The 22,976-nt window shown below is 45.3% G+C and overlaps 1 protein-coding gene across 1 annotated transcript; it reads left to right on the top strand.

Annotated features, from left to right (window-relative positions):
- Nucleotides 1-15,211: 15,211 nt before the first annotated feature.
- On the top strand, nucleotides 15,212-20,403 carry LOC119328733 (leucine-rich repeat extensin-like protein 5). The gene is made up of 9 exons (XM_037601708.1): nucleotides 15,212-15,486; nucleotides 15,594-15,863; nucleotides 16,625-16,750; nucleotides 16,997-17,039; nucleotides 17,289-17,371; nucleotides 17,643-17,720; nucleotides 17,827-17,880; nucleotides 18,409-18,543; nucleotides 18,623-20,403. The coding sequence occupies exons 2-9, from the start codon at nucleotides 15,594-15,596 to the stop codon at nucleotides 20,063-20,065; spliced, it is 2,232 nt and encodes a 743-aa protein (XP_037457605.1). The 5' UTR covers nucleotides 15,212-15,486; the 3' UTR covers nucleotides 20,066-20,403.
- The last annotated feature ends 2,573 nt before the right edge of the window (nucleotides 20,404-22,976 follow it).

Raw genomic sequence — 22,976 nt, 5'->3', positions numbered from 1 at the left:
CGACCGCCCTGCCGCTCGCCGCGAGCTCCCGAGCCTCGCTCGCGTCCACGTCTGGCCGCCTCCTTCGCCGGCACCGCCACCGCCATCGCCGCAGCCGCCTTCGCTCGCCGGACTTCTCCGCCGCCTCGCCGGAGTGCCCTCCTCCACCTCGCTAAGCCGGCGCCACCCCGTGGCCGCCCGGCCCCGGATCTGACCGGAATAGGTCCGGAGCGACCGGATCCGGCCGTCCCCACGTCTCCCGCCGTGCCCGCCTGCCGGAGTCACCGCTACGCCGCCGTTGACCTAGGGCGCCGCCGCCCCTGTTCCTGTTCGTGCGCCAGGCGCGAGGAGGACGACGCCCTCGCTCGCCTGGGCTGCCTCCCTCACTCGCGTGGGCCGCCTTGGCCTCCCAGGCCCAGCGCCCGAGTCCGGCCCAGCGCACCGCCCCCGCCTCGGCCTGCCCTCTCTCCGCGCCGGCCTGCTTCTCCTCCAGCTGGGCCGAAGCCCATGGGTGAGCCGCACCCAGCGCCCCGCCTCTGTTTTTTTCCTCCTGTTGGGCCAGCTTGTTTCAGCCCATGCCATGTTTTTTTCAGCGCCTGGAATTTTCCTATTTTTCCAAGAGATTGTCAGTTTTGCAGAATAGTCCCCCTAGTTCATGCATTTAATAACTCACTAACCGTGCATCGGATTAAAATAATTTATATATGAAACTTGCTCAGAATTTTGTGTAGATTAATAATATCCAACTTTCACCCATGTTTAAAATGTTAAAAATGCTGTTTGATTAAATTTGCTCCTATGCCATGTTAAAATGATTTAATTCATAACTAATTCACCGTAACTCTGAATTTAATAAATTATATATGTAAATGGGGTAGAAAAATGTCTAGTTTAACATGTTGCACTCATCTTCCATGTTTAACAACTCTAAAATAATGTTTAGGGCAGAACAGTACCAAACCTAATTTATGCTCATGAGGAGTTTCCGGAATTGTTGTTCGTTGTTTCCGGCCTCATTTAACCTTGACTAGATAGGTAGTTTTCATTTGCTTCACCCTCTTGCCATGTTTAACAACATTTAACATTGTTGGGTACATAAACGAGATCAAACTAAATTACTTGTATGTGGTGTTTCGTCAATATGCAACGGAGTTGCATATTGAGCTCCACTTAATTTGTAGGATTGTTTGTGCACTTTGCCATGCCATGCATATTTAAACCGGACATGCACCATACTTGATTGTGCATCATGCCATGTTCATGTCGTGGTTGTTTACTATGTTGTGTGTTTCTTTTCCGGTGTTGCTTCTTCAGGTTGGTTCCGATAACGTCGCGTTTGTGAGGAACCGTTCGTCTACGTCCATTGTCTTCTTCATGGACTCGTTCTTCTTCCTTGTGGGATTTCAGGCAAGATGATCATACCCTCGAAATCACTACTATCTTTGCTATGCTGGTTTGCTCGCTCTTTTGCTATGCCAATGCTACGATGCCTACCATTTGCTTGTCAGCCTCCCAATTGCCATGTCAAACCTCTAACCCACCTTGTCCTAGCAAACCGTTGATTGGCTATGTTACCGCTTTGCTCAGCCCCTCGTATAGCGTTGCTAGTTGCAGGTGAAGATCGGAGGCCATTCCTTGTTGGAACATCTTTTATTTACTTGTTGGGATATCATTATATTGCTATGTTATCTTAATGCATCTATATACTTGGTAAAGGGTGGAAGGCTCGGCCTTATGCCTGGTGTTTTGTTCCACTCTTGCCGCCCTAGTTTCCGTCATATCGGTGTTATGTTCCCGAATTTTGCGTCCCTTACGCGGTTGGGCTATTATGGGTCGGCCAGCCCAAGGGTCATCTTTCCCTTGGGTCGGCCAGCCCAAGGGTCATCTTTATTTTACCCCCCCCCCCCGGACCAGTGCTCCTCTGAGTGTTGGTCCAACTGAGCGATGTCCGAGGCTATCAGGGGCAACTCTGGGCTGGCTTACCCGACGTCTGGCTCATCTGAGTGTGCCCTGAGAAACAGATATGTGCAGCTCCTATCGGGATTTGTTGGCACATTCGGGCGGTGTTGCTGGTTTAGTTTTACCCTGTCGAAATGTCTTGTTGTACCGGGATACCGAGTCTGATCGGAATGTCTCGGGGGGAGGTCTATTCCTTTGTTGACCGTGAGAGCTTGTCATGGGCTAAGTTGGGACACCCTGCAGGGATTTGAACTTTCGAAAGCCGTGCCCGCGGTTATGGGCAGATGGGAATTTGTTAACGTTCGGTTGTAGAAAACCTGAACTTGACCTTAATTAAAATGAACCAACCGCGTGTGTAACCGTGATGGTCTCTTTCCGGTGGGGGCCGGGAAGTGAACACGGTTGTTGGAGTTATGCTTGACGTAGGTTGTTCTAGGATCACTTCTTGATCATAGATTCTCGAACGGGCTTTGCTTTCTCTTCTCGCTCTCTTTTGCGTATGTTAGCCACCATATATGCTAGTCGCTTGCTGCAGCTCCATCTCATACCTTTACCTTACCCATAAGCTTAAATAGTCTTGATCGCGAGGGTGCGAGATTGCTGAGTCCCCGTGGCTCATAGATACTTCCAAAACCAGCTTGCAGGTGCCGATGAGTCCATGCAGATGACGCAACCAAGCTCAGGAGGAGCTCGATGAAGATCTTGCTCTTTGTGTTGTTTCGTTCTAGTTGATCAGTAGTGGGGCCCAGTTGGGGTCGATCGGGGACCTTTGTCGCATTTGGGGTTCTTCTTTTATTTTGGCTCCGTAGTCGGGCCATCATTGTATTTGATTGATGTAATGCTTTATTCATGTAATTGTGTGAAGTGGCGATTGTAAGCCAACTATGTTTTTCTTTCCCTTATGTATTACATGGGTTGTGTGAAGATTACCTCACTTGCGACATTTCTTTCAATGCGGTTATGCCTCTAAGTCGTGCTTCGACACGTAGGAGATATAGCCGCATCGAGGGCGTTACAACTAGATTGGTTGTTCTTGCCATGGGAGAAGTGCTTAGCTTTGGGTTCAATCTTGCGGTGTCCTTTCCCAGTGACAAAAGGGGCAGCAAGGCACGTATTGTATTATTGCCATCGAGAATAACAAGATGGTTTTTTTTATCATATTGCATGAAACTATCCCTCTACATCATGTCATCTTGCTTAAGGCGTTACTCTGTTTTTAACTTAATACTCTAGATGCATGCTGGATAGCGGTCGATGAGTGGAGTAATAGTAGTAGATGCAGAATCGTTTCGGTCTACTTGTCTCAGACGTGATGCCTATATACATGATCATACCTAGATATTCTCATAACTATGCTCAATTCTGTCAATTGCTCAATAGTAATTTGTTCACCCACCGTAGAATACTTATGCTCTTGAGAGAAGCCACTAGTGAAACCTATGGCCCCGGGTCTCTTTCTCATCATATCAATCTCCATCACTTTATTATTGCTTTGCTTTTACTTTATTTACTTTGCATCTCTATACCAAAAATACCAAAAAATATTATTTATCATCTCTATCAGATCTCACTTTCGTAAGTGACCGTGAAGGGATTGACAACCCCTAAGCGCATTGGTTGCGTTGAGCTATTGTTTTTGTGTAGGTACGAGGGACTCAAGCGTAGCCTCCTACTGGATTGATACCTTGGTTCTCAAAAACTGAGGGAAATACTTAGCTACTTTGCTGCATCATCCCTTCCTCTTCGGGGAAATCCAACGCAGTGCTCAAGAGGTAGCAAGAAGAATTTCTGGCGCCGTTGCCGGGGAGGTTCGCGCAAGTCAAGATTTGACTCCAGACAACGAGCCATTTCTGGTGCCGTTGTCGGGGAGTCTGCGCAAAAGTCAACATACCAAGTACCCATCACAATCCCTATCTCCCGCATTATATTATTTGCCATTTGCCTCTCGTTTTCCTCTCCCCCACTTCACCCTTGCTATTTTATTTGCCCTCTCTCTCTATCCTCCCTCTCTTTCTCCGTTTGCCTCTTTTGCCTGTTTGCTCTTGTTTGCTCGTGTGTTAGCTTGTTTGCTTGTCGTCATGGCTAGTCTCATATCTTCTCCGTTGTCTCCCGAGAATGAAGTTCTAAATTTTAAACAAAGGGAGGGAGAAAATCTAAAAGATGCTTGGTATAGAATTTGCAATGCTCAAAATAGATCTACCAGGAAGCAATCTACTTCAGTTCTTCTCCGCAATTTTTATGTAGGTGTTAATCCTTGGTATAGATATATCCTCGATACCATTACCGGAGGGAATTTCTTGGGTAGCCATACTTTTGATTCTTATAATGCTATGTTAGATTTATTTGGCTCACCACCTCTTTTGGCTAATGGAACTATGTTAACTTTGGAGCATGTTATGCAAAGACTTGAAATTATTGAAAATAAAGTTGCTACTATTGAATTAATTGAAAATCTAGATAAAAAGATCCACAATCAAATTACTCAATATGGATTTAAGGTAGGAATGACTTTGAAAAATATTAAGAAAAAGGAACCCATAGTAATGAGAAGATAAACTTAGATTCTACTAGAATTGATAAACTTGAGGGTATCATTACAAACTTGGGAACCGCTTTTTCTTCCGTAAAGAATACTCCAAGTCCTCCTACTAAAATTGCCAAGCTTATGTATGTTCCTAAAAATAAGGGTGAATCATCTAGTAAGGAAACTGCGGATCTTAAATCTATAAGTATTCATCCCAATCTTTTTGCTATCATTAAGGAACCAATTTCTACAAATGAATTTTTCGATCTTGTGCCTAAGAGTTTGATAATCACTAGAAAGAAAGAAATTCCTAAGGGAAGTAGATGCCTCATCGAAGAATTGCCTACCAAAGATGGCAATACCTAGATCTATTCTTGCTTGTTATGCCTAGCTAGGGGCGTTAAACGATAGCGCTTGTTGGGAGGCAACCCAATTTTATTTTTTATTCCTTGCTTTTTGCTCCTGTTTAGTAATAAATAAATTATCTAGCCTCTGTTTTGGTTGTGTTTTTTGTGTTTTATTAGTGTTTGTGCCAAATAGAACCGTTGGGAAGACTTGGGGAAAGTCTTGTTGAACTTGCTGTAAAAAACAGAAACTTTAGCGCTCACGAGAACTGCTGTAATTTTTAATTGGAAAGTGATATTTAGTTAATTATTTTTGCAGATGATTAATAGATAAATTCCTCACGTCCAGCAATTTATTTTAGAATTTTTGGGGTTCCATATCTTGCGCTAGCTACAGATTACTACAGACTGTTCTGTTTTTGACAGATTCTATTTTTCATGTGTTGTTTGCTTATTTTGATGAATCTATGGCTAGTAAAATAGTTTATAATCCATAGAGAAGTTGGAATACAGTAGGTATAACACCAATATAAATAAATAATGAGTTCATTACAGTACCTTGAAGTGGTCTTTTGTTTTCTTTCGCTAACGGAGCTCACAAGTTTTCTACTTTAAGTTTTGTGTTGTGAACTTTTCAAGTTTTGGGTAAAGATTTTATGGATTATGGAACAAGGAGTGGCAAGAGCCTAAGATTGGGGATGCCCATGGCACCCCCAAGATAATCCAAGGACACCTAAAAGCCAAAGCTTGGGGATGCCCCGGAAGGCATCCCCCATTTCGTCTACTTCTATCGGTAACCTTACTTGGAGCTATATTTTTATTCAGCACATGATATGTGTTTTGCTTGGAGTGTCTTTTATGATTTGAGTCTTTGCTTATTATTTTACCACAATCATCCTTGCTGTACACACCTTTTGAGAGAGCCATACATGATTTGGAATTTGATAGAATACTCTATGTGCTTCACTTATATCTTTTGAGCTTTATAATTTTGCTCTAGTGCTTCACTTATATCTTTTAGAGCACGGTGGTGGATTTGTTTTATAGAAAATATTGTTCTATCATGCTTCACTTAGATTATTTTGAGAGTCTTAATAGCATGGTAATTTTCTTAAAATCCTAATATGCTTGGTATGCAAGATTAATAATAAAACTTTCTTATGAGTGTGTTGAATACTAAGAAAAGTTGATGCTTGATGATTGTTTTGAGATATGGAGGTAATAATATCAAAGTCATGCTAGTTGAGTAGTTGTGAAATTGAGAAATACTTGTGTTGAGGTTTGCAAGTCCCGTAGCATGCACGTATGGTAAACGTTATGCAACAAATTTGAAACATGAGGTGTTATTTGATTGTCTTCCTTATGAGTGGCGGTCGGGGACGAGCGATGGTCTTTTCCTACCAATCTATCCCCCTAGGAGCATGCGCGTAGTGCCGAGGTTTTTGATGACTTGTAGATTTTTGCAATAAGTATGTGAGTTCTTTAAGACTAATGTTGAGTCCATGGATTATACGCACTCTCACCCTTCCACCCTTGCTAGCCTCTTCGGTACTGTCCATTGCCCTTTCTCACATTGAGAGTTGGCGCAAACTTCGCCGGTGCATCCAAATCCCGTGATATGCCACGCTCTTTCACACATAAACCTCCTTATATCTTCCTCAAAACAGCCACCATACCTACCTATTATGGCATTTTCATAGCCATTCCGAGATATATTGCCATGCAACTTTCCATCATTCCGTTCATCATGACACATTCATCATTGTCATATTGCTTAGCATGATCATGTAGTTGACATAGTACTTGTGGCAAAGCCACCATTCATAATTCTTTCATACATGTCACTCTTGGTTCATTGCATATCCCGGTACACCGCCGGTGGCATTTACATAGAGTCATCTTTGTTCTAGTATCGAGTTGTAATCATTGAGTTGTAAATAAATAGAAGTGTGATGATCATCATTATTAGAGCATTGTCCCAAGTGAGGAATAAAAAAGGCCATAAAAAAGAGAAGGCCCAAAAAAGGCCATAAAAAAGAGAAGGCCCAAAAAAATGAGAGAAAAAGAGAGAAGGGACAATGTTACTATCCTTTTACCACACGTGTGCTTCAAAGTAGCACCATGATCTTCATGGTAGAGAGTCTCTCATGTTATCACTTTCATATACTAGTGGGAATTTTTCATTATAGAACTTGGCTTGTATATTCCAACAATGGGCCTCCTCAAGTGCCCTAGGTCTTCGTGAGCAAGCAAGTTGGATACACACCCACTAGTTTATTTTGTTGAGCTTTCATACATTTATAGCTCTAGTGCATCTGTTGCATGGCAATCCCTACTCCTTGCATTAACATCAATCGGTGGGCATCTCCATAGCCCATTGATTTAGCCTCGTTGATGTGAGACTTTCTCCTTTTTTGTCTTCTCCACATAACCCCCCTTCATTATATTCTATTCCACCCATAGTGCTATGTCCATGGCTCGCGCTCATATATTGCGTGAAAGTTTATAGGTTTGAGATTACTAAAGTATGAAACAATTGCTTGGTTTGTCATCGGGGTTGTGCATGATAATAGCATTCTTGTGTGACGAAAATGAAACATGACTAAACTATATGATTTTGTAGGGATGAACTTTCTTTGACCATGTTATTTTGAGAAGACATAATTGCTTAGTTAGTATGCTTGAAGTATTATCATTTTTATGTCAATATGAACTTTTGTCTTGAATCTTTCGGATCTGAATATTCATACCACAATTAAAAATAATTACATTAAAATTATGCCAAGTAGCACTCCGCATCAAAAATTCTATTTTTATCATTTACCTACTCGAGGACAAGCAGGAATTAAGCTTGGGGATGCTTGGTACGTCTCCAACGTATCTATAATTTTCGATTGCTCCATGCTATATTATCTACTGTTTTAGACATTATTGGGCTTTATTTTCCACTTTTATATTATTTTTGGGACTAACCTATTAACCGGAGGCCCAGCCCAGAATTGTTGTTTTTTGCCTATTTCAGGGTTTCGAAGAAAAGGAATATCAAACGGAGTCCAAACGGAATGAAACCTTAGAAAACGTGATTTTCTCATCAGATAAGATCCAGGAGACTTGGACCCTCCGTCAAGAAAGCCACGAGGTGCTCACGAGAGTAGGGGCGCCCCCCTAGGGCGTGCCCCCTGCCTCGTGGGCCCCTCAAAGCTCCACCGACGTACTTCTTCCTCCTATATATATCCACGTACCCCCAAACGATCGGGGACGGAGCCAAAAACCTAATTCCACCGCCGCAACTTTCTGTATCCACGAGATCCCATCTTGGGGCCTGTTCCGGAGCTCCGCCGGAGGGGGCATCGATCACGGAGGGCTTCTACATCATCATCCAAGCCCCTCCGATGAAGTGTGAGTAGTTTACTTCAAACCTACGGGTCCTTAGCTAGTAGCTAGATGGCTTCTTCTCTCTTTTTGGATCTCAATACAATGTTCCCCCCTCTCTCGTGGAGATCTATTCGATGTAACCTTCTTTTTGCTGTGTGTTTGTTGAGACCGATGAATTGTGGGTTTATGATCAAGTCTATCTATGAATAATATTTGAATCTTCTCTGAATTCTTTTATGTATGATTGGTTATCTTTGCAAGTCTCTTCGAATTATCAGTTTGGTTTGGCCTACTAGATTGGTTGTTCTTGCCATGGGAGAAGTGCTTAGCTTTGGGTTCAATCTTGCGGTGTCCTTTCCTAGTGACAGAAGGGGCAGCAAGGCACGTATTGTATTATTGCCATCGAGGATAACAAGATGGTTTTTTTATCATATTGCATGAAACTATCCCTCTACATCATGTCATCTTGCTTAAGGCGTTACTCTGTTTTTAACTTAATACTCTAGATGCATGCTGGATAGCGGTCGATGAGTGGAGTAATAGTAGTAGATGCACAATCGTTTCGGTCTACTTGTCTCGGACGTGATGCCTACATACATGATCATACCTAGATATTCTCATAACTATGCTCAATTCTGTCAATTGCTCAACAGTAATTTGTTCACCCACCGTAGAATACTTATGCTCTTGAGAGAAGCCACTAGTGAAACCTATGGCCCCCGGGTCTCTTTCTCATCATATCAATCTCCATCACTTTATTATTGCTTTGCTTTTACTTTGCTTTTACTTTATTTACTTTGCATCTCTATACCAAAAATACCAAAAAAATATTATTTATCATCCCTATCAGATCTCACTTTCGTAAGTGACCGTGAAGGGATTGACAACCCCTAAGCGCGTTGGTTGCGTTGAGCTATTGTTTTTGTGTAGGTACGAGGGACTTGAGCGTAGCCTCCTACTGGATTGATACCTTGGTTCTCAAAAACTGAGGGAAATACTTACGCTACTTTGCTGCATCATCCCTTCCTCTTAGGGGAAATCCAACACAGTGCTCAAGAGGTAGCACTCGTTACAAATTATCTTATACAAAACTATCTGTTACCACTTATTTCAGTACTTGCAGAGAATACCTTGCTGGAAACCACTTATCATTTCCTTCTACTCCTTGTTGGGTTCAACACTCTTACTTATCGAAAGGACTACGATAGATCCCCTATACTTGTGGGTCATCACTCTTATTTGCGTATGTTAGCCACCATATTTGCTTATCGCTTGTTGCGGCTCCACCTCTTTACCCCTATCCTACCCATAAGCTTAAATAGTCTTGATCTCGCGGGTGTGAGATTGTTGAGTCCTCATGACTGACAGATACTTCCAAACAGTTGCAGGTGCCGATGATACCAGTGCAGGTGACGCAACCGAGCTCAAGTGGGAGCTCGATGAAGATCTTGATCGTTGTTTTGTTTCGTTTTCCTGTTGATCGGTAGTGGAGCCCAATTGGGACGATCGGGGATCTAGCATTTGGGGTTGTCTTTTTTTATTTTGGTTCCGTAGACGGACCTTGTTTGTACTCTGGATGATGTATGTGTTAACTTGTATTTGAGTGAAGTGGCGATTGTAAGCCAACTCTTATCCCTTTCTTATTTAGTGCATGGGATTGTGTGAAGATTACCCCTCTTGAGACAAAACTACCATGCGGCTATGCCTCTAAGTCATGCCCCGACACGTGGGAGATATAGCCGCATTGTGGGTGTTATAGGGGTGTATCTTCCTTTTTATTCGGATTTGGCCGTAGTCGGTCTTTGAGTGTATCTGGATGATCTATGAATTATCTATGTATTGTGTGAAGTGGCAATTGTAAGCCAACTCTTTATCCCTTTCTTATTCAATACATGGGATTGTGTGAATATTACCACACTTGCGACAAAACTACCATGCGGTTATGCCTCTAAGTCGTGCCCCGACACGTGGGAGATATAGTCGCATTGTGGGTGTTACAGATGGGGACGCCTCCATTGCTGAGCTTCCACCCCGTCTGTAACACCCACAATGTGGCTATATCTCCCACGTGTCGGGGCACGACTTAGAGGCATAGCTGCATGGTAGGTTTGTCGCAAGAGGGGTAATCTTCACACAATCCCATGTACTAAATAAGAAAGGGATAAAGAGTTGGCTTACAATCACCACTTCACACAAAACATAAATAGTCATACATCATCCAGAATACAATCAAGGTCCGATTACAGAACCAAAATCAAGAAGAAAACCCCAAATGCTGGATCCCCGATCATCCTAACTTGGCTCCACTACTGATCAACGGGGACGAAACAAAACGACGATCAAGATCTTCATCGAGCTCCCACTTGAGCTTGGTTGCATCACCTGCACCGGCATCATCGGCACCTGCATCTGTTTGGAAGTATTTGTGAATCACGAGGACTCAGCAATCTCACACCCGCGAGATCAAGACTATTTAAGCTTATGGGTAGGAAAAGGTAGTGAGGTTGAGCTGCAGCAAGCACTAAGCATATATGGTGGCTAACATACGCAAATGAGAGCGAGAAGAGAAGCAACGCAACGGTCGTGAAGCTAGAAGTGATCAAGAAGTGATCCTGAGACTACTTAGGCACAACCATAACACAAGAACCGTGTTCACTTCCCGGACTCCTCCAAAAAGAGACCATCACGGCTACACACGCGGTTGATGCATTTTAATTAAGTTAAGTGTCAAGGTCTCTACAACCGGATATTAACAAATTCCCATCTGCCACATAACCGCGGGCACGCCTTTCAAAAGTTCAAAACCCTGCAGGGGTGTCCCAACTTAGCCCATCACAAGCTCTCACGGTCAACGAAGGATATTCCTTCTCCTAGGAAGACCCGATCAGACTCGGAATCCCGGTTACAAGACATTTCGACAATGGTAAAACAAGACCAGCAAGACCGCCCGGATGTGCTGACATATCCCGATAGGAGCTGCACATATCTCGTTCTCAGGCCACACCGGATAAGCTAAGCGTACAGGTGCCAACATAACCCAAGTTGCCAAGGGACGGTCCCGCACGGTGCTCCGGTTCGGATCAACACTTAGAGAAGCACTGGCCCGGGGGGTTATAGGTTGTTAGGCAAATGTAAAACCAAGGTTGGGCCTTGTTGGAGGAGTTTTATTCAAAGCAAACTGTCAAGGGGTTCCCATAACACCCAACCGCGTAAGGAACGCAAAATCAAGGAACATAACACTGGTATGACGGAAACTAGGGCGGCAAGAGTGGAACAAAACACCGGGCAGAAGGCCGAGCCTTCCACCCTATACCAAGTATATAGATGCATTTAAATTAAAATAAGAGATATTGTGATATCCCAACAAATCCATGTTCCAACATGGAACAAACTTCATCTTCACCTGCAACTAGCAACGCTATAAGAGGGGCTGAGCAAAGCGGTAACATAGCCAAACAATTGTTTGCTAGGAAAGGAGGGTTAGAGGCTTGACATAACAATATGGGAGGCATGATATAGCAAGTGGTAGGTAACGCGACATAGCAATAGAGCGAGCAACTAGCAAGCAAAGATAGAAGTGATTTCAAGGGTATGGTCATCTTGCCTGAGATCCCGCAAGGAACAAGAACGAGTCCATGAAGAAGACAAACAGGCGTAGTCGAACGGATCCTCACAACTCTAGAACGAAACCGAAGCTAACGAGAGAAGCAACCCAGAAACAAACAAGCAACATAATAAACAATCACCACATAAACATGTCATGATGCACAACCAAGTATGATGCATGTTCGGTTTAAAGAGGCATGGCATGGCAATATGCAACAAACAATGCTACAAATTAAGTGGAGCTCAATATACAACGAGTTGCATATTGACGAAGCACCATATTCGTTTATTTAGTTCACTCCCGGTTATGTACTCAACAATATTAAATGTTATTAAACATGGCAAGAGGTGAGGCATAATAAAACTACCTATCTAGGCAAGTTTAAATGAGGCCGGAACAACAAACAACGATTCCGGTAAACCCCCACATGCAAATTTTAGAGTTGATACTGTTCTACCCTAGTCATAATCTTAGAGTTGTTAAAAATGCAAGATGAATGCACCAAGTTAAACTAGGCATTTTTCTACCACATTTACATATAAAGTTTAATAAATTTGGAGCTACGGTTATTTAGTTATGAATTAAAGTATTTTATCATGGCATTATGCAAAATAAACACAAACAACATTTTTAAACATTTTAAACGTGCATGAAAGTTGGATATAATGAAACTAGACAAGATTCTAAGCATTTTACATATATAATTCATTTTAATCCGATGCACGGTTATTTAGTTATTAACAATTTGAAACAAGGGCATTTTCTGTAATTATGCATTCACAGGAAAAATGATAAAATCGCAGAACGGAAAAAAACATCTATGGGCCGAAACACAGCACGCTGGCCCAACAGGAGGGAAAGAGAAAAAAATGGAGGGGCGCGGGGTGCCCTCACCATGGGCTTCAACCCGGCCGGTGGTGAGGTGGACCGGTCGGTGCGCTGGGCCTTGGCGCCGAATGCGTCCACAGCTGGGCCTCGCTGGAAGAGGCAGGGCGCGGTCAAGCGGTTGGGACTAGCGCGCGTCTGCGGTTCGGTGACGGGGTCAACGCGCTGAGGCGCTCGCTTGGCCGGATCGAGCAGGCGAAGCAGAAGGTTTGCGGGCGCGCTCCTCTGCTCGAGAAGAAGCAGAGCAGAGCAGCGGCGTCAGGGATCTCCGGCGCGGCGGCGAAGGACGGAGGGCGTGGAACCGGGCGCGAAGACAACGACAGCGATGCGGTCGGCGAGCAGAGGAGGCCATGGCATGGTGCTTGCCTCCTGCAGTCTCCTGGAGAGGACAGAGAGCAGATGAGAGAGGGAACCAAAGGAACGGGAGAAGAAGAAGGGAAGGAGAAGCAGCGGGGCATGGCCGGTCCTGGTAGTGGTCGCCGGAGGGCGCGGCATGCGGGGTCGGGGAGGACCGAGGCAGGGCGGGGCTCGGGCAGACGAAGCCCTCCCGCTCGAGGGGCTGCCCTGACTGCTGCGGGTCAAGGAGGACCGAGGGGAACTCCTCGCTCGGGCGTCGGGGATGGAGGTGCTGGCGGCAAGGCTCGATGAAGGCGGCAGAGGCAAGGTGCGGCAGCTCGGCTCCATGGAGGTGCTCTAGCACGAGCAGATCGAGCGCTCCTCGCTCGGGGATGCGCTGCTCGAGGAGGAGAAACTGCAGATGCGGCTGGGGCAGGGGAGGAGCTTGGGTGTGTTGGAGGAGGTCCTGCTGGAGGTGGTCGCCGGCGACGTTTGGGAGTCCCGGCGAGCCGCCGCTCGTCGCCTGCAGCGACGGGAACAGAGGAGAGGTGATGCTCGGGCAGAGGAGGCCCTGTGCACGGGCGCGCTGGACCACGGGCGCAAGAAAGCTTCAGATCGGGAGCTCCTCTGCCGATCGGATTTGGAGGAGGAGGCACCGGCGAGGTGGATCGAATGGGGTGCTGGTTGCGGGAGCTCGAGGATTGAGGAAAGAGGAGGCCGATAGAATTTTGGATCGGGGGCGGGTGAGGCTAGTGATTGGCCCGGTGGGGAATGGGAGGATCCCGAGGTGGGAGATGCAGTGGACTGGTGGCGGCAGAGGGATTCGGAGGATGGGACAACTCTCCTCAAAATTAAGGTTATACTCATATTTATAGCTGTGGGTTAGATTAAGAGATATCTCGTCCCTTCGATCAAAATCGGACGGTCAGGAAAAATAGGTTAGGGAGTCCAAATAAGAAAATTGTGATGTTTTATAGATGTCTGGGGATGATCCGGACCCAACAGTAACGATAGTCCGGTTCGGGTTTTGAGAAGTTTCGGACGCGCGAGAGGGGCCTATGCACTGCGCAAAGAGGGGTAGGCTGGGCCTAGGTGGACTGTGAAAAGGAGTTGTGTTGAGAGGAGAGGAAAGAAGGCAGCCCGGCACCCGTTTTCGGAGACCGAAAACGTTCGACGATAAATCGGCTATATTGCCGCTATATTTAACCGTTAGGGCGTCAAACGGACTCCGAATACGATGAAACTTGGCAGGCGACCTACCTACAACCTAACAACACCGCACGCCAACTCTCATCCTACTCCGAGAACATTTTTCGGCCACTTATAAAATAATATTTCGGACGTGCCGCGGGCGCGTGCAAGTGTGTCTGGGCTTAGAACGGACAACGGAGAGAAAGAGGAGACCGGGACGGATGCAAGTTTTAAAAACATGATGATGCAATGCACATGATGACATGGAAAGATGCAACACTCAAGCAAATAACTGAAAGACACCTGACACATCAGTCTCGTGGCGTTACACCGTTGGCCCGGCGCGCATGTCCGGCGGCGCCGGGATGTTCGCCTCGAAGAGAAGCCACGACTCGCATTCTTGGAGCGTGCGGCGACCGAAGTTTTGGCCGCCGCGGCGTCGCCGGGGAAGCGTTCGGCCATGGAGAGAGAAAGGGAAGGGGAGAGCGGCAGAGCTCGGCGGCGGAAGGGAGGGACGACGGCTGGTGTGGGCTCGGCGACGGAAGGGAGGGACGGCGACTGGTGTGACCAGCGGTAAGGGAAACCTCTGTTTATATAGCCTCAGGGCGTGTGAACGCGCAGAAGGGGAGGCGTCGCCGTGCCTGCCCGCCCGTGATGCGTCGTCCGTGATGAGGAATCAATGGCAAGGCTGACCGGCGGCAGCCTTGCCATTGATGCCGGTCAGCCTTGCCATTGATTCCCCGCGGAAAACCGAGGCGTTTTGGAGAGGACGAGGCGCGTGTCGCTGATTCAGCGGGCCCGTCGAGTTTTCGCGCCAAAAGCCCTCGCCCCGGCGCCCCCGAGCGCCCCAACGCGTCGGGTTTGGCTTGGGGCCGCCGGCGCTGATTTGGGTCCAAGACCGCGAAAAACGGGTTTCTGAGACGTGATTGGATTGAAGTAAAAACGCATGGAAAGGGCTTGTTAGGGCTGCAGCTGGAGATGCTCTGACCCTGTGGCATTTCATCGTATTGAAGCACTTCAGGGGAGAAAACAGAACTCGCCCAACCTGCCGACCGTACCCGAGCAGGCGAGCTGCGCCCAGTTCACGCGCCGCACCGGCGGCCGGCCGTCGTCGCGTCCCTCTCCGTCCACCCTGCGCCCCGTTCCGCCCACCGTAGCGCTCCCGCCCTCCGCGGCGCTTCCCTTGCCTCCGCGCCGTCCCCAACCTCCGCCGAGGTCCCTCGCCGCATACCTAGGTTCTGCTCGGCCACCGACGGCGGCGCCCCGGCTCGGCGCAGGGAGAAACGGTGAGTCATTCCGGCTGTTGCGTCTCTCTCGACTTCCCTGCTTCCCGCTTTCGGTCTTAATAGGTTCAGCCTCAAGGATTCAATTCTCCTTTATTGATCGATTCCAGATGGCCGCGAAACTTGAACAATCTTCTCCTGCCCGACAACCAAAGCCTACCATGTCACCATCTTTGCCTCCCAAGCTGTCAATGTTCGGGGCAAAAGCTGGATTCGTCATACCAAAAAACAAGATACCAGGCTCAATGATTATCCGCAAGGTTGAAGCACCAACTGTCCCCAAGGAAGAGAACCCTAAACCTCTCAAAAGAAACACAAAGTGGGGGCCTGATCTTACCTCCGATCCTGCCGTCAGGAAAGCCAAAGCTCTTGCTTACCAGGTAGAGTAACCGTTTTGAGCTCAAGTATTATCTAGTGCTCTCCGTCCATGTAGTTGGACTTATAGCACATTCTATCTCAGAGTACCTTTTTGTTTGTATGCCATTTGCTAAATTATATCTGTACTATTAGCAACGCAGAAAGGATAGCATTGAGTTTTTAACTATGGGAAACAGGACTTGCATCAGTATAATCCTCTGATATTGCAATGCAGATAACTGGAACACTTCTTTACTGTTAAGCATGCAAGAGTTTGTGCAACTATGTTTCTGTGTATCTTTAGCAAACTCAGGCAGCTGTCATGCTCATAGTTGCATCTCTACATTCAATCATTAACAGTAGAACCCTGCATTGTGCATTCTTCTTCTTGGGCATGCTAAGACGTGTTGTCAATAGTTCCAGATCGCATTCAGTCATAAGGATCTACCCCTTGCAATCATGTATTCTTAAAACACCTGTTTCTCTTCATAGCCTGCGAACCAGTATGTGATTGCATTTAGATATGTTCAACGACGTTTATTTAGTTACTTTAGCAACCATAGAACCAGCTTGACACCTTGTGTCATTTTGTATGACTAGAAAGTCTTGTAAAACATCTTATTGAGTTGCCTGTAATTCCACATTTCCGTCCAAGCAAGGCCCAAGTATGATTACGGTAGTTCCTCTTCCTCTGGTCAGACAGAAAAGAGCATTTTCTTGTGATTCTTTCATGTAGGAAGCTTCAATTGCCAGGTGTCATTAATTCACTATAGTGCATGAGCAGACTAGAGTGGAGCAGATTACAAAGGAGCTGACATCTGGAGCTCTAGTGATAGGAGGAAACGAAGGCTCATTGATTACGGTGAAGGGTTCAAGTTCTGATGGTGCTGACAATCCAAAAGAGAATGAGGTATTCATTGAGTGACCACCGTGCTGTCGCCCCCTTTCTGTTGTTCACAACGTTTGGATCTAGTTTAGTATGTGTTTTCGTAACTGGTAACCCCAGGTGCATGCTTTATAGAGGAAATGAGTTGTACAATCAAATTATGCTCTCATTTGATATGCTTTTGGAGGCATGTTGGTTGGTGCTTATGGTTATGTCGAAACAATTATATGCTCTCGTTTGGTAACTTCTTTCATTTTTGTTTTGCGGCAGGGGAAGATTAAACTCTTGGAGCTTGAAAAACGAGAAATTATTGGTGGGAGAAGTTGTTCTCTTACTCTGTGTCTTTCACGTCATATTTTTCTGAATAAAGAACTACTGCTGTGGCAGTGCATCCTGTCTCTGATGGAAGGTTGCTTCCTCAAGGGGGCATACCATGTTCAATATTGCTTAAGCATATTAACTATGCAGGGACTGAATGCCTCTGTAGTAGACTGTTAGTCATGCTTTGTTGTATTATGTCTTAAAGAAGTGTGTTATTAACTTGACTGTGTATTCATTGTAGGAGAAATACTCCAACTAAATCCAGCATACAAGGCTCCTGATGATTACAAGCCATTACTTAAGGAGACAAAAATCCCTCTGCCTGTATGTAAATGCACTGTTGTTTAATGCTTATCGATCAGTTTGTGTTTGCATTTGTACCAGTAGTTGTTTCACTTGTTTGTAGCGGTGTCCATCTTCTATTCATATCTGAAGGTTCTCATGTCAGCTTTTTAGTGCCATCTGCTAGTATAATGTATCACGATTAACAAATACCTTTTAAAATAAATTCTAAATCTGGGTAGATAACAAATTTGGGTTTGCTTTCTCTCTATATAAATGTGTTGCATTTACCTTGTGCTGTTGGCTATTGTAGACAGAAGCACATCCAGGACAAAACATCATTGGAATTCTTATAGGACCTGAGAGAAATACCCAGAAGCGACTACAGGAGGTATTAATGAGTCATTCTTGGAAATCTTCATTTTAATTGGTCGAAACATTCACGAGAATATGTTTGTTTCTTAGAATGTACCGTCACATCATTTATCATATGCCAGGAAACTGGAGCTAAAATACGAGTTTACGGGACTAAGAAAGGCAGTGGTGAAAAGGTTAACTTGTTTTCTTGATTCCTTTAACTTATAATAACATTTCTGTTCTCCATGTAAGTGAGAGCAGTATGTCATACCCTCGTACTGTACATTGATGGACAAACTATTATGACTTGTTTCAAACTTCTTAAATGTGTTGTTTGTGCTCTGGTATAGCTTTGTATTTGGTGCTGTTTCGTATACATCTTTAATGCAAAGTATTCAGTTGGACATGCAATCCCTTGAGCGTAGATTTAGTAAACTGTATTGAGTTGAAACAAAACAAAAATGCTGGGCCTTTGTTAATCTTTTGTTCTTGATCTTTGTTGTATCGCCTAATCGAAAATGTTAGTTAGGATCATTTCCACAGCAGATCTTTAGACATACTTTCTGTTTAAGCTTTACTTTTAGGGACTGTGATAACTATGATGCTCAAGTGCTAAGCACATCTTTTTCTTGATTATTTACTCTTTTATTAGCAAGTAATCCTGATAGCGATTTCAGCACAACTACATCAACTGAACACCTAAATTTATTATTCATGCTCAGGCTGAGGTTCGCCAGCCAGATATACATGAAGCGCAAGCTGCTTATGAGGACATATACATACATGTGTCAGCTGACTCTTATGACAAGGTTGATGCTGCAGTTGCGTTGATTGAGATGCTTCTTACTCCTGTCTCAGTAAGTTCAGAAGCTTGGTCTTATATTTGTAGTTCTAATATGCTGTCAATTGACCACCAAATCATTTTAACATTGTCAGGTAAATTCAACAGATACTCCAGAAACAGCTATTGTTTCTTCGGCAGTTACCTCTAGTGGTGTAAACCCAGCTGATATGCAACAGGGGCAGAGCACCACTTCTCAGCCTGGCTTATTTCAGTACCAATCACATAATGCTCATTGGCTTTCCATTTCGCAAACCAGTGCTCCATCAATTCCTTCCTCAGGGCCTACACTGAGCCCATTACCCAACAATTCTTTGCAGCTGCAACCTCCTGCTGGTTCTTTCAGCATGCCACCATATACAGGACAATCTCCTCACATGAGTTTTATGCCAAGAAACGCACCACATTTTCCTGGATTTCAGCCATCAATGCCGAACAATCAACAACCTTCACAGCAGTTCCAAGCCAACCCCTCCATTGGACCACCTTTTGGCCAACCACCTGGAAATGCTTACAACCCACAACCATTGACATCTTCCGCAGCGCCACTGCCTGTTAGACCCCTTCAAACACCCCATGCGTCTGGAGGATGGCCAACTTTCTCCCCTGCTATGGCACAATCCCAGAGACCTTCACAAGGTGCACCAAGTTTTATGCCAATGAGACCTCCTATTTCTGTCTCGCCAGTTCCATCTGCGCCTTCTCAGTCAAATATGTCCACCAGCTATGGAACTCAGAATCCGCCAAGAGCAAACTTCACTCCTTCAGCAACATTACATTCCAGGCCTCCTGGTGGCCCCCAGTGTTTTCCTTCAGTTTCATCTCATGGTCCTACATCGGTACAAGTACTATCATCTCCTGTTGGGGCGCCACCACAGCAAACTTACCCGCCATCGATGCAAATGCGTCCTCCCATGTCAACACCTCCTCAAATGAGAGGCACACTTTCACCTTTCCCTCAAGCTGGACCAACACCTGGCAATGCACAAGTGGCGCCTTCATCGCGCCCGCCTGCTGGTATGCACGGGTTGTCTTTCTCAAGTTCAGCAAACACAGGCTACAATCAGACATCTATAGCTGCTTTCAGACCTCCACGTCCAGCCACAGGTGATTTTACCTTTAGGCCTCACGCGCCACCTTCAGCAGACCATCCAGCTTCAGCGGGCCAAATGGGAGCTCAAGCTAACTCTCCGTTTGGTTTACCCCAAGCACCGCCGTTCCGTCCTGCTAATCATAGCCCCATCTCCCCAGTTCAAGGTTTCCAAAGGCCTCCGGATGGAAGTCATATGGGTCCGGCTCGGATGCATGTTCCACTTCCACACTTCCATGGAACCTTCCCTGGGAATCCACCTGCTCATGAATCACCTAATGGGTTTCGACCATTCCCTCCAGCAAATCCAAACAGAATGCCGTTTCATTTCTTGCCACCGCAGCAGAATCCATTTCCGAATGCAAACAGGCAAGGCGGCCCAAATCCGATATATGATCCTTTCGCGCCAACATCCGTGTCAGGGGGGAGCAAAGAAGGCGGAGGCTGACCCTGTCTACTGAGGATCTCATGGCATCGGTTGGCTTGAAAGGAGGAGACGCTGATGACATCTCTGTCCTGAAATCGAGGTTGTGATGTGAAAGGAGGTGAGCCTTGAGCGGTCAAGGTGCTTAACTTGTACCATTGCTCTCCCTCTTTTTGTTTTGACAGAAGAACACCGTGTCGAAGGAGACATTTCTTGCATTTGCGGCTATTTGTACGTTCAAATCCTCCATTAAAGAAAGAAACAAAGATGCCTGTGCTGTTTTGCTCTTCGAGCAAGCGAAACTCATACCCGGATCACTTGCGTTTGTTTACAGCAATTTATGTACTACTGCCTTGCTTCCAGTGCAGTCCTAAAATATTCTTGTGCCAGCATTGACATGTAACCGAATCTATAAGTGTCTACACAGTAGGAAACAAGAGATGATGGGATGAATTCCCCTCCCTTTTCTTCCTTCCCCGAGTAGCTAAAAGCAGTATGTCCTATCCACTAACCCAAGTGGAAACCAAGCCTTTTGTCGTTCAAAAACGTGGGGTCCCGTTTTGATCATCGTTTGTCATGACTCCTTTTTAAGTTGGTTGATCATCGGTTGTCATGACATTTTTGTTTGGTAAGTTGGTTTGCTTAGACATCATGTATACTTTGTGTATGTCGTATTTTGGGTATTGGTTTCATGGTTCAAAAGCGCAGTCTTGTTTAGTTTAATTTCTACTCCCTCCGTAAACTAATATAAGAGTGTTTAGATTACTAAACGTGTATGTCGTATTTTGGGTATTGGTTTCATGGTTCAAAAGCGCAGAGTCTTGTTTAGTTTAATTTCTACCCCCTCGTAAACTAATATAAGAGTGTTTAGATTACAGAGGGAGTAAATTTTAAGGGCAAAGCGGATAAAGCAAGTTTTTAGGTATGCAATCTACGGTGGGAACAATCTATATGGCAAGCAAACTAATACTTCTTCTGTCCTAAAATAAGTGTCTTAACTTAGTACAACTTTGTACTAAAGTTAATACAAAGTCGAGACACTTATTTTGAGACGGAGGAAATACAATGGTAAGCTAAGCAACAAGCTAATCACCAAGCCAACAAGCAAAAAAAAGCAAGTAAAGGGACAACAAGCTAATTAGCAAGCCAAAAAGCAAGTAAAGGGACATGAACAGATAAACCACAAGTGAGCGAGGACGCAAATGTATCCGGGAACTTGGGGGAGTGCAGAAGTGCTGAAGCCAAAGCTCCGGAATGCCACCAAGTGGCTCACTTTATTCTCTCTATGAGTCACCCCCAACGGGCGAGTCTCAAATTACTCGGGGTTAGTCTGGAAGGTGACCACCGAACCTCTACAAACTTCCTCGAGCACACCACAACCAAGGAAGCTTTCGGGCCTTTACTCCTACTGCCTAGGAGCTCCAAACTCCAAGAGTAACAAGTGTTGGTGATGAAATCGAGCGGGGATCACGAATTGATTTTGTGAAACATAGAAGAGTCTTCTTCTTTCCTCAAAATATGGTGGAGTTTGAGCCAAGGGATTGAGAGGAGCCATTGGGGGGTTTGGAAGGGTGGAGCAGCTCAAGACATTAGATTTTTTTTGGTTGGGGGTGGAAGACGGTGGTTTTATACCACAACCCCCCAAAGTGTACGTTCCCAACATGATGGCCCCGTGTGCATGGGCTAAAGGACCTCATGCGCACGGAGTTAGCCGAGCAGAAAACCCTAGATCCCATGTGCACGGTGAAGAAAATATGCCCTAGAGGCAATAATAAAGTTGTTATTTATATTTCCTTATATCATGATAAATGTTTATTATTCATGCTAGAATTGTATTAACCGGAAAGTTAATACATGTGTGAATACATAGACAAAACAGAGTGTCCCTAGTATGCCTCTACTTGACTAGCTCCTTAATCAAGATGGTTAAGTTTCCTAACCATAGACATGTGTTGTCATTTGATGAACGAGATCACATCATTAGAGAATGATGTGATGGACAAGACCCATCCGTTAGCTTAGCATTATGATCATTTAGTTTTATTGCTATTGCTTTCTTCATGGCTTATACATATTCCTCTGACTATGAGATTATGCAACTCCCGAATACCGGAGGAACACCTTGTGTGCTATCAAACGTCACAACGTAACTGGGTGATTATAAAGATGCTCTACAGGTGTCTCCAAAGGTGTTTGTTGAGTTGGCATAGATCGAGATTAAGATTTGTCACTCATTGTATCGGAGAGGTATCTCTGGGCCCTCTCGGTAATGCACATCACTATAAGCCTTGCAAGCAATGCGACTAATGAGTTAGTTGCGGGATGATGCATTACGGAACGAGTAAAGAGATTTCTGGTAACGAAATTGAACTAGGTATGATGATACCGACGATCGAATCTCGGGCAAGTAACATACCGATGACAAAGGGAATGACGTATGTTGTTATGCGGTTTGACCGATAAAGATCTTCATAGAATATGTAGGAGCCAATATGAGCATCTAGGTTCCGCTATTGGTTATTGACTGGAGATGTGTCTCGGTCATGTCTACATAGTTCTCGAACCCGTAGGGTCCGCACGTTTAACGTTCGATGACGGTTTGTATCATGAGTTATGTGATTTGATGACCGAAGATTGTTCGGAGTATCGGATGAGATCACGGACATGACGAGGAGTCTCGAAATGGTCGAGAGGTAAAGATTGATATATTGGAAGGTTATATTCGGACTCCGGAATGGTTCCGGAGTGATTCAGGTATTTTTCGGAGTACCGGGAGGTTACCGGAACCCCTCGGGGGAAGTAGTGGGCCTTCATGGCCCTTAGTGGAAAGGAGAGGAGGGCTGCAAGGGTGCCCCCCCCCCATGGCAAGTCCGAAATGGACTAGAGAGGGGGCGGCGCCCCCCTCTTTCCTTCTCCCTCTCCTACCCCTTCCCTC

Source organism: Triticum dicoccoides, chromosome 7A (assembly GCF_002162155.2).
Source record: "Triticum dicoccoides isolate Atlit2015 ecotype Zavitan chromosome 7A, WEW_v2.0, whole genome shotgun sequence".
Taxonomy (NCBI): domain Eukaryota; kingdom Viridiplantae; phylum Streptophyta; class Magnoliopsida; order Poales; family Poaceae; genus Triticum; species Triticum dicoccoides.
The sequence above is the reverse complement of the archived record's forward strand: the minus strand, read 5'-3'. Positions and strand labels throughout refer to the sequence as shown.

Bases quoted from the DNA above. Each gene is read 5' to 3' on its own strand.
- LOC119328733 (XM_037601708.1), top strand. From the start codon at position 15,594: ATGGCCGCGAAACTTGAACAATCTTCTCCTGCCCGACAACCAAAGCCT. The intron at 17,040-17,288 runs GTGGGAGAAGTT...TATTCATTGTAG, and splicing joins TGAAAAACGAGAAATTATTG to GAGAAATACTCCAACTAAAT. The intron at 18,544-18,622 runs GTAAGTTCAGAA...TAACATTGTCAG, and splicing joins TGCTTCTTACTCCTGTCTCA to GTAAATTCAACAGATACTCC.